The sequence below is a fragment of the Mobula hypostoma genome, chromosome 3, assembly GCF_963921235.1.
Source record: "Mobula hypostoma chromosome 3, sMobHyp1.1, whole genome shotgun sequence".
NCBI classification, from domain to species: Eukaryota; Metazoa; Chordata; class Chondrichthyes; order Myliobatiformes; family Myliobatidae; genus Mobula; species Mobula hypostoma.
Window position 1 is genome coordinate 43,000,171 of NC_086099.1, and position 15,615 is coordinate 43,015,785.

At 40.6% G+C, this 15,615-nt stretch overlaps 1 protein-coding gene across 2 annotated transcripts in view; it reads left to right on the forward strand.

The window, feature by feature from the left end:
* The window catches only part of ddx4 (DEAD (Asp-Glu-Ala-Asp) box polypeptide 4), an 85,230-nt gene that overhangs the window by 19,642 nt on the left and 49,973 nt on the right, over window positions 1-15,615 (forward strand). For both annotated transcript variants that reach the window (XM_063042939.1, XM_063042940.1), the window contains exon 4: window positions 14,810-14,923. In XM_063042939.1, coding sequence (XP_062899009.1) covers window positions 14,810-14,923 — 114 coding nt within the window. The remainder of the gene's footprint in view (window positions 1-14,809; window positions 14,924-15,615) is intronic.

Genomic DNA, 15,615 nt, shown 5'->3' on the forward strand with positions numbered 1-15,615 from the left:
GCATTTTGGAAAATGTCCCAACTTTTCTGGAAATGGAGGTTGCACATTCCTTCCTTCTGTCCTTCCCTTACACCCATAACTACTTGTATTCCAGTCACATGTCTATTTAAGTGTCTCTTAAATGTCTTTATGTATCAGTCTCTATCATGACCCTGACAGTGCATTCCAGGCACTCACCAGTCTGAGTAATTATTAAAAATAAATAAATAAATCTTCCTCTCCATCTCCCTTAAACTTCAGTTTGCTGTGGCTGTGCTAGCCATTCAGTAATTTTCTGTCCAAAATGAAAGCTTAAAAAAACTGGGAATTTGGGGGGGGAAAATGAATGCTGTGGAAACACGCGGCATGTTAGGCAGCCTCTGGAATGAAAAACAGGATCTGATAGATTAACAGCTGAGACCCTTCATCAGAGCTATGAAAGAAAAATGATATCAAGCTGCATGGAGTGAGAGAGGGAATGGATGGGACAAAGGGAACATCTAATGATGAGGTTAGAGTTCCTGTGAGGATAAATTGTTTGTTTTTATTTATTTATATATATATATATATATAAAAAGAAAGCAAAGCTTGGATCAGCATCTTTCATTGAATTTGGGGAGCAAAAACTGAAGCCATGAGAGTTGAGCAAGTTAAGGAGGACAGATCTAGAATTCCTTCTCCACCCTGGATGAAAGGGCTTCAACCTGGAACTTGTCTGCGCTTCCTGGTATTTAGCTTGTGGCCTTCAACCCCATGGTGCTTCATTTAGACAAGTACCTGATATTTCAATCTTGTATGAAAACAGGTGTCCCCCGCTTTTCGAAAGTTTGCTTTATGAAACCTCACTGCTACGAAAGACCTACATTAGTTACCTGTTTTTGCTAACGGAAGGTGTTTTTACTTATGGGAAAAAAAGCAGCGCGCGATAAAAAGCAGCCATTCTCCCCCAGATTCGGAACGGAGTTCCAGCCGGCATTGCTTTAACACATGCCTGTGAACAGCCGTTTGCGAGATGAGTTCTAAGGTATTGGAAAAGCCTGAAAGAGCTCGTAAGGGTGTTACACTTAGCATAAAACTAGACATAATTAAGCGTTTCGATCGTGATGAACGAAGCAAGGACAAAGTGAGTGTGGCTTGTGGAAGCTGACGAAGATGATGTTGAAGAGGTTTTGGCATCCCATGACCAAGAACTGATAGATGAAGAGCTGATGCAATTGGAAGAGGAAAGGATAACAATCAAAACTGTATGCAGTAGCGAACGGACCGAAAGTGAAGTTGTCCAGGAACTGAACGTGAAGCAACTGCGTGAGATTTTCGCTGCAATGATAAAGTATGACTTTAATTTTGAAAGGGTACGTCGGTTTAGGGCATATTTGCAGGATGGTTTGAGTGCTTACAAACAACTGTATGATCTAAAAATGTACAAGGCTAAGCAGTCAAACAAGCCTTCCACAGCAGACGACGAACCTCAACCTCCGACATTCAGGCAGGCAGACATAGAGAAGATGACCTGCCTACCCTCGTGGAAACAGATGACGAGATGATACCCCAGTGTCCCACCACCCCGGGCCGCGGACAGATACCGATCCGCGGAGAATGCAGCGGTAGCCAGGAGGCACCCAGTACATCTTTAAGAAAAAAAGCCGAAATAAACAAGCTAATTAATTAGGTGCCACGCAGCGTTGCCTCTGATCTGGGCCGATATTTACGTGCCGGGCGGTACCTAATTAATTAGCTTGTTTATTTCAGCTTTTCTCTTAAAGATGTGTTGGGTGCGTCCCGGGCACCGCTGGACCGCTGCATGCTTTGCGTATCGGTTCGCTGGGTGGAGGGTGGGGGCCACTGCACCACCCCAAGCTCTGACTCAGCCTAACACACAATCATCAGTGTGCTCAGCGCTGTCCCAATTCCTGTAAGTGATACTACGCTGTACATACATTATTTCTACTTTATATAGGCTGTATATTTGTAGGTGTTATTTGGTATGATTTGGCAGCTTCATAGCTTAAAGGTTACGGGAGAGTGCTTGCACCGTGTTTTTGCCGAGAGTGCTTGCGTGAGATTTTTGCTACGGAGAACAGTGCAGGTAATTATTGTGGAAAAGTATTTCTACTTTATATAGGCTGTGTATTCATCATATCATTCCTGCTTTTACTATATGTTACTGGTATTTTAGGTTTTGTGTGTTATTTGGCATGACTTGGTAGGTTATTTTTGGGTCTGTGAACGTTCACAAATTTTTCCCATATAAATAAATGGTAATTGCTTCTTCGCTTTACAACATTCCGGCAAGAAAGGTTTCATAGGAACGCTCTATCTTAGTGGGGGAAATACGGGACAAGGGTGGTCCCGTATGGGACAAACTGATTTAGCCCAATATACGGGATGTCCCGGCAAATACGGGACGGTTGGCAACCCTATGTTCAACTTCAACAGTGCGTGACAGGGAATGAGGAAAGGTGCAGCTGACTTGTATCGTTTCCTTGCGGCCCTGTGGTTGGGTACTGTTGTACTAGATGGAAGAAATTTTTCTTCAAATTCATTAAGTATTCTATCCCTTAGTTCTTTGCTCTTTGGTTTTAAAGACATTTGCCGTAAGGGTTAATTTCTTACTATCTATTCCATCTAATTTTAGACCATCAGATGTAAGGAGCAGAATTAAGCTATTCAGCCCACCAATTCTGCTCAGCCATTCAGTCATGGCTGATTTATTATTTTCCCTCTCAACTCCATTCCCCTACCTTCTCCCTGTAACCTTTGATGCCCTTACTAATTGCAAACCTACCAACCTCTACTTAAAATGTACCTAATGTTTTGGCCTTGTCTGTAGCAATGTATTGCACAGAATCGCCATCCTCTGGCTAATGAAGTTCCTGCTCTTCATTCCAAAGGGGTGCTCCTCCTGTGCCTGTGCCTGTGCCAGGCAGTCTATAAGAGGAAGGCAGTCTCTACTGTTGGCTGGAAGTTGACAGGTTGTCTATATGCAGTACTTCAGCAAACTTCTATAGATGTGTGGTGCAGAGTATATTGACTGGTTAAGTCATGGCCTGGCATGGGAGCAGAGATTCCTTTCAATGGAAAAGACTTCAAAAAGTAGTGGATGCAGTCCACGCCATCAAGGGTAAAGCCCTACCCACAATTGAGTACATTAATGAGTGCTTCTGCCACCAGGAAGAAGGTACAGGAACGTGTGTCCCACACCACCAGCTTTAGGAACAGTTATTACCCCTCAACCATCAGGCTCTTGAACAAGAGGGGTTAACTGATTCACCCCAACACTGAACTACTTCCACAACCTATGAGCTCACTTTTAAAGACTCTACAGTTCACTTAATAACATTAATTATTACTTTTTTCTTTGGTTTTTGCACATTGGTTTTCTGTCTTTTCATTGTTTTTGTGTATTTACTGTAAATGCCCCCAATAAAGTGAATCTCAGGGTAGCTTTTGGTGACGTACTTTAATAATTTACTTTGAACTCTGAACTCTAAGAGCTTCTTTGAGTCTTTGGAAGCTTTAACACAAGCTTTTTGCTGAGTTTCTGATGTTGATGATCGGGGTCAGGTTGATGAAGATCAGCACTAGATTGGTTGCTGCCTAATCCACTTGTCCCATAATGGGTTATGTGGGCATCTCTTGTCAGTGCTTGGTTGACTTCTTTTCATATTTTGCTGGAATCAGCCATGTGCTGAATTGCAATGCTAATTATTTGCCACTAGAGGCCCCTTTTTACTATATAATTACTGACAAAAATTCTCATGTGAAGAGTTAATATTTAGAGGTATTTCTTAGATAAAATAAATTTCCTTTTTGTATAGTAATTTGTGTAGTAAGCCAATCTAGTTAAAACTTATCTCCCACAAAAAAACAGAATTGGGCAGCATAAGTAAATTGACTGTGGGGATTGGTATTGAACTAGTGATTTTACTAATCTGCAACTTGTGGTTAACTTTGTTATTGGGGATGTCTTTCCATCACCTTGGCTATCGTTATAACAGTCATTGACAAATGCAGATCAATTGATGGTCTTAATTGTCAGTTGATAGCTTCAGTAGAGGTTGACCTGAAGTTTTTTTTTGGAGAAGGAAAATGTGTTGTGGGATGGTTGCTAATTTAGAAATAACCATCCAGGCCCACTGTTACTGTAATTTTAAGTTCTATTAAAAAAAAAGGTCAAACTAATATTAACAAAAGTGAATAGGAATCTAGATCATTTTCGCGCTTTTGCCTGCCCCCCCCCCCGTGTGTGTTAGGGAAGATTATCTTCTCTCCTTTCTGGCTTGACATTTATGTGAAACCAGGTCCACAAAAGATGTGGCCATTTCCAACTAGCATTTCTAAGGTAGCTGAGCAACTTGTACCAGAAACATAAAAGAAAACTTATGAAACTATGTGAAGCACCAAACCAGTTATTGGATTCTAATTTGTAAAGGCTCTTCCAGTCTGGTAAATCTTTTTTTTTTAAAGTCCCCTCTCAATATCTAGTAAGTGGACTATCAATTCAAACTTGCCCCTTTGGCATATTTTCCTCAGTGCTTCTATAGAAGGGGCAGGTTAAGTGAAATGTGCAATTGGGCAGCCCTGATCATTGAGTCTTAGCCTTGTATACACATTTCTATTGTCAAAGGGAAGAAAAGATTCTGCTCATTACCATATGCCTTCAAATAATAAATGCTCTCTGGTTCTAGACTGTCCCACTACTGTAAACATCCTACTCGTGTTCAAAATGTTTTTGTATGTTGTAATTGAGTCTCTGCTCCAAGAAAAACTTAGCTACATAAGAAACTTAATAAGCTAAGATCCATCCCAGATAATGTCTTGGTGATTCTCTCCTGTGCTTTCCATGCAATTATTTTTTTTTTCTCTGTTCTGGCTTAATGAATGGGCTATAAAGTTGTAATGCAATTTCTTTGTTAGTAGGGACATAGATCTTGAGTATCCCATTTTCTGGTTTAATTTTCTTGTTACTTTTGGGATTGTTGGCTGTATACACCTATGTTCCTTGGTATGTTCTAGGGTTCCAACGTATATTCTGTATAGACAATTACAGTCAACACTGCTACCGATCTTTGAGTCTGTGAACTTGCTATCTATAACTCTTTCCAAGCTTCTCTTAAACGGTGAAATTGAGCTTGTATGCACCACTTGTACTGGCAGCTGATTCCACAAACTTAAAGGTTCTTTTATGCATAATACATCTCTGAGACTTGTCTTCTCCAGATAGCTAAGAAGTACAGAAAAACCATGAAAGTCATTGGGGAAAAAAAAGCATTGATTCCCCCTCCCACACGAAGGAAAAATAAAACAACTTACAAACCCTCACTCAAAAAGAGAAACTTATCGGCAGCAAAAGAAAACACAAACTGAAGGAGACCAATATAAACTCCAGTCCACACCAATAATCACGTGTCTCAGAGTTTTGAAAACATCCTCCATCAGCATTGAGAAGAGCAAGAGCTTGAACTCAGTCCTTGAGTGGGGAGTGACCACTGGTCCTCTGAGTGAAGGTGTTTCCCTTAAACTTCTCACCTTTCACCCTTAACCCATGACCTGTGTTTGTAGTCCCACCTCAGTTGGGAAAAACCCTGCTTGCGTGTACCCTATCTATATCCCTCATAATTTTGTATACCTCTAGCAAATCTTTTCAATCTTCTACATTCTAAAGAATGCAGTCCTAATCTACTCAATCTTTCCTTGTTTTTGGGAGGAGGGGTTTCAATCAGGTCCACTGTCGGAGGATAAAAGGCAGCAGCGGGTCATTCCAGCGACTTAAAGAGCTTTGACCAGCAACCAATCAGCGTTTGGGATTAATTAGCAAGAGCAAATTAAAGGAAGGCGAGACAAGTGCAGCGGCCATTATCTGAGTTTACAGTCCAAGTGGTGATCTTAAGGCTTTAGCTCTTAGAGGCTTCTGCTAAGAGGGGCTTTAGTCAGAAATCAAAGGAAAGAAAAGATCAAGGTTCAGTTTTTATTTTTTTTCTTCTCTTTATATCTGCTCAGCTAGGACAGGGATGATGGGCAGGATGGTGGAATGCTCCTCTTGCGGGATGTGGGAAGGTAGTCCTTCACGACTACAACAGTAAGAAGTGCATCCAACTGCAGCTTCTAACAAACTGTGCTAAGGAGTTGGAATTGGATGATCAATTGGGAGGCTGAAAGAGTGATAGATAAGACACAGAGAGAGGTAGTTACACCCAAGGTGCAGGATACAAGAAACTGGGTGACAGTAAAGGAAAAAGGGTTAAGGAGCCAGTGCACATTACCCTGTGGCCATCCCCTCTCAACAACAGGTGTATCAGTTTAGATACTGTCAGGGTGTGCGAGGGGTGGAAATGACCTAACGAAGGCAAGTGTCAGTGGGTGAGTCTCTGTCACTGAGTCTGTGGGAGTTGTACACAGAACCCCAAACAGTAGTAAGGATGTGGCCTACAAATTACAATGGGAGTTAGAAAATGCATGACAAAAGGGCATTGTTATGGTCATGGGGGACTTGAATACAAGTAGATTAGGGAAAATCAGGTTGGTGCTGGATTCCAGGAGGGGAGATTTCTAGAATGCCTACAAGATGGCTGTTTAGAGCAGCTCATGGTTGAGCCCACGAGAGGATCAGCTATTCTAGATTGGGTGTTGTGCAATGAACCAGAATTGGAGAGCTTAAAGTAAAAGAACCATTGGGATTGTGATCATAATATGATCGAATTCACCTTGAAATTTGAGTAAAAGCTGAAATTTTAGCTCCTTCATCAGTATTACAGTGGAGTATAAGGAATTAGAGGCATGAGAGAGGAGTTGGCTAGAATTGATTGGAAAAGAACACAGGAATGCAAAGCAGCAATGGCCGGAATTTCTGGAAGCAATTTGGAAGCCACAGTATTATATATCCCAAAGAGGAAGAAGTGTTCTAAAGGCAAGATGACACAACTGTGGTTAACAAGAGACATCAAATCCAACATAAAAGCCAAAAGCAGGGCATATAATAGAGCAAAAATTAGTGGGAAGTTAGAGGATTGGGAAGCTTTTAAAAACCAACAAAAGGCAACTTAAAACATTAAAAGGTAAAAATGGAACAAAAGTAAGCTAGCCAATAATAGAGGATGCCAAGAATTTCTTCAACTACATAGTGTAAAAGAGAAGCAAGAGTGGATATCAGAGCACTGGAAAATGATGCTGGAGAGGTAGGTATAGGGAACAATGAAATGGTGGGCGGATGAACTGAATCAGTATTTTGCATCAGTCTTCATGGTAGAAGACACTAGCTGAATGGTGTAAGTTCCTGGTGTCATGAAGTCTGTGAAGTTACCATAACTAGAGAGAAGGTTCTTGGAGACACTGAAAGGTAGATAAGTCACCTGGATCACATGGTGTCAGAATCAAGTTTATTATCAACCGGTACGTGTTGTGAAATTTGTTAACTTAGCAGTTCAATGTAATACATAATATAGAAGAAAAAAATAAATAAATCAATTATATTATTTGTGTATTGAATAGATTAAAAATCGTGCAAAAAATGGAAATGAAATGTATTTTAAAAAAAGTGAGGTAATGTCCAAGGGTTCAATATCCATTTAGGCCTTAGATGGCAGAGGGGAAGAAGCTGTTCCTGAATGGCTGAGTGTGTGTCTTCAAGCTTCTGTACCTCCTACCTAATGGTAACAGAGAGAAAAGGGAATGCCCTGGGTGCTGGATGTCCTAATTAATGGACGCTGCCTTTCTGAGACGCCGCTTCTTGAAGATGTCCTGGGTACTTTGTAGGCTCGTACCCAAGATGGAGCCGACTATATGAACCCTCTGCAGCTTCTTTCGGTCCTGTGTAGTAGTCCCCCCATACCAGACAGTGATGCAGCCTGTCAGAATGCTCTCCACAGTACATCTATAGAAGTTTTTGAGTGTATTTGTTGACATACCAAAGCTCTTCAAACTCCTAATGAAGTATAGCCGCTGTCTTGCCTTCTTTATAACTACATCAATGTGTTGGGACCAGGTTAGTCCTCAGAGATTTTGACACCCAAGGATTTGAAGCTGCTCACTCTCTACTTCTGATCCCTCTGAGGATTGGTATGTGTTCCTTTGTCTTGTAGTTCCTGAAGTCCACAATCCACTCTTTTGTCTTACTGACGTTGAGTGCCAGGTTGTTGCTGCAGCACCAGTTCTCTAGTTGGCATATCACACTCCTGTAAGCCCTCTTGTCACCACCTGAGATTCTACCAACAACAGTTGTATCGTCAGCAAATTTGTAGATGGTATTTGAGTTATGCCTAGCCACACAGTCATGTGTATATAGAGTAGAGTAGTGGGCTAAGCACACACTGCTGAGGTGTGCCAGTGTTGATCCTCAGCAAGGAGGATATGTTATCACAATCTGCACAGATTGTGGTTTTCTGGTTAGGAAGTCGAGGATCAATTGCAGAGGGAGGTATGGGGCCCAGGTTCTGCAGCTTCTCAATCAGGATTGTGGGAATGATGGTATTAAATGCTGAGCTATAATCGATAAACAACATCCTGATGTAGGTGTTTGTGTTGTCCAGGTGGTCTAAAGCCGTGTGGAGAGCCATTGAGATTGTATCTGCCATTGACCTATTGTGGCGATAGGCAGATTGCAATGGCCTTGCTGAGGCAGGAGCTCAGTCTAGTTATGATCAACCTCTCAAAACATTTCATCACTGTTGATGTGAGTGCTATGGGGCGATAGTCATTAAGACAGCTCAAATTATTCTTGGGCACTGGTATAATTGTTGCCTTTTTGAAGCAAGTGGGAACTTCCACCCATAGCAGTGAAAGGTTGGAACAGGGGTGGCCAACCTTTTACATTCCATGTGTCAGTTTTTTCCCGCACGTGTTCAGATGCGGTTTTTTTTTCAAGCACGAGTTCTATATTAACATTTTTATGGGGGTACAAGAGTTGTATGGCGCATTGGAACTCGTGAGTAAAAAAAAAGAAAAAAATAAATTGGCGCATGGAATGTAAAAGGTTGGCCACCCCTGGGTTGGAAATGTCCTTGAATACTCCCACTAGTTGGTTGGCACAGGTTTTCAGAGCCTTACCAGGTACTCCATCGGGACCTTCTGGCATGCGAGGGTTCACCCTCTTTAAAGACAGCCTAACATCGACCTCAGACAGAGATCACAGAGTCACTGGGTGCAGCAGGGATCATCACAGCTGTAGTTATATTCTCCCTTTCAAAGCGGACATAGAAGGCGTCACGCTCATCTGGTAGTGAAGCATCACTGCCATTCATGCTATTGGGTTTCGCTTTGTAGGAAGTAATGTCTTGCAAACCCTGCCGGGTTTGTCATACATCCGATGCTGCCTCCGACCTCATTAGAAATTGTCTCTTCGCGCTTGAAATAGCCCTCCGCAAATCATACTTGGTTTTCTGGTACAGGCCTGGGTTGCCAGACTTGAATGCCACAGATCTATCCTTCAACAGACGATATACCTCCTGGTTCCTCCATGGCTTTCGGTTTGGGAATGTACAGTAAGTCTTTGAAGGCACACACTCATCCACACAGGTTTTAATGGCCATGAGGCAAGTGATTCTTTCCTCCCAGTGAAGTGAGTTGGTTACAATTAGTTTCCTGCTGCTATGTTTATAAATATTTAATAAAATGCTGTAACCTCAAGATTCATGCCTCTTTCTTGACTTCCAAAGAACTTTCTAGACACTTTCCTCACATTTCAAAGACCTGTAGTTAAGTAGAATCCTATCTGCAGGCTGAAAATAAATCAGATGGCAGGTGGCATTTAGAGTATCTAAATACTCTATAGATACTCTAAATCAAGTGTGATAGGGACATCAAAAGAAGAGGAGGGATGGCAAAAGACACCTCTACGAGAATGAAGAGTATAATGACCAACACTAAACTAGGCATGACAACCAGCCTTAGCCTACTGATATGTTTAGTTTATCCAGTTATGTTATATGGATCAGAATGTTGGACAATATCCAGTAACATGAGGAAACGAATTGAAGCAGCAGAGATGTGGTTTTTGATGAGGATGGAAAGAATACCATGGGTGAAGCAAGCACAAAAAGAGAAATAATGTACGAGATCATGGAAAGGCAACGTAACTTCATTGGGCATATGATTAGGAAGGAGGAGTTAGAATGCATGGTAATTATAGGAAAGCAAGAGGAAGGCAAAGACAAATGATGATGGAGACAGCAGCCAGAGAACTGGAAATGAATACCAATGAATTGATCCACTTGACCCGAAACAGGAGTGTGTGGGGCATGGCAGTCAAAGCTCAAACTGGGCACGGCACTTGATGATGATGTGGTTAAGTATGTTAATTGGTCATGTGGGTGTAATTGAGTGGCATGGGCTAATTGGGTCAGAAGGCTTGTTACTGTGCTAAAACTAAATAAATGTCCAGTTCTGGCAGATAGATGACAATGTTGGGAGAATAAAATGGTGTTTAATGTGGGAATACAATTGAAGTAGGTGATTGATAGTTAATCTATCGCTTTAGCAGTCTGAGGTTCCCATCTGCTTCAATCTTACCTGTGCCCAAGAGGAAGTCAATGACCATCATACAGTAACACTTGCATCAATGTGTTGAAGTGCTTTGAGAGGTTTGTGATGAAACATATCAATTCCTGCCTGAGAAGTAACTTCGATTTGCTCCATTTTGCCTTTTTTTTCCACATTAAGTCCACAGCAGATGCCATTTCATTGGCTCTTCACTCAGCCCTGAAACACTGGACAGTGAAGGTACATACATCAGGATGTTCTTTATTGACGACAGCTCAGCATTCAACATTCATCTCCTTCAAAATTATGGATAAGCTCCCAAGAACTAGGCCTCAGTATCTCCTTGTGCAATTCGATCCTTGATTTCCTCACTTGCAGACTCCAATCAGTTCAGATTGGCAAAATCATCTCCACAATCGCTATCAGCACAGGTATTCACAAGGCTGTGTGCTTAGCCCCTTGCTCTGCTTTGCACTTATGACTGAGGCTAGCTACAGCTCCAGTGCCATATTAAGTTCACTGGTGACACCGTTGTTGGCCAAATCAAAAGTGGTGATGAATCCGCATATAGGAGAGGGATTGAAAATCTCATTGGATGGTACCACAGCAATAATATCTGGCTCAATGTCAGCAAGACCAGAGAGCTGATGATTGACTGCAGGCGGAAAAAACCAGAGGTCCATGAGCTGGTCCCCATTAGGGGTCAGAGGTGGAGAGGGACAGCAACTTTACATTCCTTGGTGTTATCATTTTGGAGGAATCGATCTGGGACTGATGCGTATTTGTCATTGCGAAGAAGGCACAAGAGTGCCTCTACTTTTGAGAAGGTTTATGCAGATTTGGAATGCCATCTAAACTTGATGGATGGTGGAGAGTGTCCTGACTTGTTGCATCACCTCCTGGTATGGAAACACCAATTCCCAAGAACAGAAAAGTCTTCAAAAAGGGGTGGATACAGATTAGTCTGTTACAAGAAAACCTCTCCTCTCCACTGAGCATACTTACATGGAGTGCTGCTACAAGAAAACAGTATCATCAATAACTCACACTATCCAGGCCATGCTCTCTTCTCACTGCTGCCATTGGGAAGGAAGCACAGGAGCCTTAACATACCACCGGGTTTAGGAATAGATTATTACCCTTCAACCATCAAACTCCTGAACTAGCATAAAATGGAACTTTACTCCAACACTAAACTGATCACTGATTGCAACGTGTGGACTTGATTTCAAGGACTCTACAACTTGTCTTCTTAGTATTATTTATTTTCTTATTTATTTTTTGGTTTTTGTATTTGCACAGTTTGTCTTTTGCACAATTGGTTGCTTTGTTAGTCTTCGGCTTTTCGTTAGTTCTAATGTATACCTTTGTTCTACTGTGAATGTATGTAGGAAAATTAATCTCAGTAGTATGTGGTTTGATAATTTTCTTTGAACGTAATAGTTGGTGTGGCCTTGATGGAGGGAAAGTCCTGTATCTCTTAAGTGGCTCAATGCCAATTCAGGAATTGAGGACAATAGAGGTTGTCTTTGACGGCAATTTCCTTGCTAAACAATAAACTGTATTTTACAAAAATGTGTTTTAAATCCTTTTAAGAGTGTGGGTGCTCTGAATACATTTAAAACAATATTTTGGGATTTCATTTGAATTCTTTCAGGATATGGGCTGGGATGAAAAAGCAGTTGCAATTTTCTTGACATGCTTTTGTTAATCTGATAGTTGACTTAATGTATTGCTTATTCCTTTTGATAGCTGATTCATAAACTCACATACTTTATTTATCTGCACTTCCTGTTAAACTAAATTTTGTAATGAATAGCTGAAGATTATTGATGGTCTGCTTTTCCCAGTACCAGTACTCTTTGCAGACCATTACTGCCTTTTTGCAAAACTTCACAAATATTTATTACTGTGATAAACACCCGCTGGATGAATATTCTATTTCAGTTAACTTTGGCTGCCTATTGTTCTGCAGTTCCATATAATTGCCACTTTCCAAAGATGATATTTTTCACCACACCCTCCCTCCCTCCTCTACCCCCACCCCCAAAATAAAAGGCGAAATTTATAGCCTTTTATCTTTCTCAAAATGCTGTTTTTGTTTACAGTGCAACTTCAATTTGGCATAATGCCTTTTGAGCACTTGCTTTTATTCTTGGCTGGATAAGCTCTTGTTAAATCTGAATTTGTGTTAATGAGGACAACGTTAATGGATTTTACTTCCCATTCTTTTAAAGCTGACTAAATAAGAATTGTGTGACATTGGCTGGCTTGCTGGTGCTGCTACTGAACTCGACAATATTTAGTTGGAATGGCAACTTTTTTACGCTTGATGCTTCAGCCAGAAAGGGTAAAACACAGCACCATGTAAATGTTGAACACTAAGTAAATTCGGAATATACGTTAGTGCAGTTACTGCATGAACGATTTGGTTACATCATTTGAAAGTTACTATAACCTCAGATGGTACTAGTTTTTCCAGTTCTCTGCAGCCATGAACAATTTTGATTGTTTTGATTTGTTTGCTTTTTGAGTACTATTTGCCCAGATGGTTACTTCCCTAGATGTCAAAGTGGCCAGTTTGTTCCGTTCCATATAGAATGACGGTTTTTCAGTTAACTTCACTGGCGTTATCTGCATGTGACTTTTAAATAGGTTGCATCAAGTTTTTACATCCCTTGATACTACATGGGGGTGAGGCACTGGGTTCAGTAGAGGTTTTGTTTTCTTGCCCAGAGAAGGAAAATACTTGGTTATGTTTACCAAGTTCTGTATTTGCTTGACATTGTGTATTGGGAAGGGGCAGTCTACTTTGATTCAGGATTAATTTTGGGCTTGAGGCAAACAAGATTTAGATGTGTGGATTTTTTTTTGACTTGCCCATATACCGCTATATAGAAGTCCAGATAGGTAATCTTTTAAGAAAAGATATAATTATCCCTTTATTCTAGTGAGTTTTATTTGAAGTATGGACTTCTTTGTATATTGGGGGGGGGGAAGAGGAGGAACCAAAGGTAGGAGTGGTTTTAGTGATAGTTTCATGTTTATTTGAGGAGGTGTCACATGTTTAGTTCAGGAGGTGGCACTCCTCCCTCCACCATCCTCAATGTTTAGCATTGAGAGCAATCATTTGATGAAATAAATAATTTTAGATCCCTATTTATTCAAATGAGTTTGTCGGAACAAACTTTGTAAGAGAAATTAATAGTGAACAGATTGGATTTATTGGATAGGAAATTCCTTTAGACTTTCAGAGCACTTTGAAATACAGGTTTCCCCCGCTATCTAAAGGTAGAGCGTTCCTATGAAACCATTCATAAGCCGAAATGGCATAAAGTGAAGAAGCAATTACCATGAATTTATATGGGAAAAATTTTTGAGCGTTCCTAGACCCAAAAAATAACCTACCAAATAGCACATGAACCTAAAATAACATTAACATATAGTAAAAGCATGAATGATAAATACACAGCCTATATAAAGTAGAAACAATGTATGTACAGTGTAGTTTCACTTAACAGAATCAGGAAGAATTAGTCAAAACCGATTTGTAGAAGAAAATCGGCACGTACATGCATGTGCACACACCTGCCTGCGCAAGGCTTCAGGGTCATGGTAGTCTTTCTCAGGGTAAACACAAGTTTATAGCAGGCACAAGGAAATGTGCAGATGCTGGAATTTCAAGCAACACACATCAAAGTTGCTGGTGAGCGCAGCAAGCCAGGCAGCATCTCTAGGAATAGACCTGATGAAGGGTCTTGGCCCGAAACGTTGACTGTACCTCTTCTTTAAAGCGGGCATCTTTTTTCATAAAAGCAAATCCTCTTTTGGTTAGCGAAAACAGGTACTAATGTAGGTCTTTCGTAAAAGCGAAGTGGCGTAAAGCGAACGTTTGTAAAGTGGGGGACACCTATAACTAGTTGGAGAGCTCTCAGAAATACAAGATGTAACCCTTAGTGATTTTTAAGATTATTTTTCAGTACCTTGGGAACCTTGTAACAAAAGTAAATTTGGGGAAATAAAAATGGATCAAAAATTAAGGGAGATCATTTTCGTGGACAAGGAAGCAGATTACACTGAGAGTTGGACTTGACTACAGAGTTGAACTTGAGTCATAAACAAATAATACTGAGATATTGGATAATCTGAAGGGTGATCATATTCATTTTCAATGTTTTCATATTGCTACAGTTGCTTTATTTCAGCTGTGTCTATATTACTTTAACATAGGCACCACGAGAGTACTTCATCCTATCACAAATAATGAATTAAGAGTATCAACATAAAACTTTAGTTTTGATAGCTTTTGTGATATTTTCCTTCCAATTCACAGATATCCTTGTTTTAACGTTTACAGGCTTTTCACAGAATGCAACTTCAAATAAAAATGAGTTTAACATGCAGGCTGGGAGAAGATATGGGTTTGGCAGAGGTGACTCTAGTGTACTTCCAAGAATGAACATACGGAATGGTAAGATTTAATGATAACCACTTTTATTTTGTAGTCTTGCTGTCGTAAGTTTTAACAGATGTTGAAGCCACATTAGGGGTGAACAGAACAGAATGGTGATTGTAGAGGAGGAGAAAAATGAGAGTATATTAAGGACTAGTTTTGATCTCTTGTATATTAAGTCTTTAGATGACCTGGCTAGACACAAGGAATAGCTTTTACAGTAATAAGCATTGAACTGTGGTGTATAAAATTGATGTGCAGTTGATTTGAAATGCATGAGACTTTTCTGTTTAAAGTGGCTTATTGTCTATGCTAACCCTTAATATAGTAATTTGTATTAAATAGTATTTGCAAAGCTTGCTCTTGATTCAAATTTACTTGCTCTTGCATGTGATAGTTTGCCGTGGCTATTTCATTGATTTTTGGGATCCTGCTTGCCTTGGAGAAGGTGGTGGTGAGCTGCTTCCTTCCATGACTGCAGTCCTTCATCCCTTTTATATTGATGGTAATTCCAGGGTTTAAACACTGCAGTGGAATGCTGGCGGTGTATTTCCAAATTATGATGGTGGGGGAAGGCACGGTGCTAAAGGGAGTATAATTTGCAAATGCTTGTACTAGCTGTTTTGATTCTCCTTTGAGTTTGAGGGAGCTGCTGGAGTGGCTCAAGACTTTTATTTTTCTAAACTGTATTCATAGAAACCAACATGCCA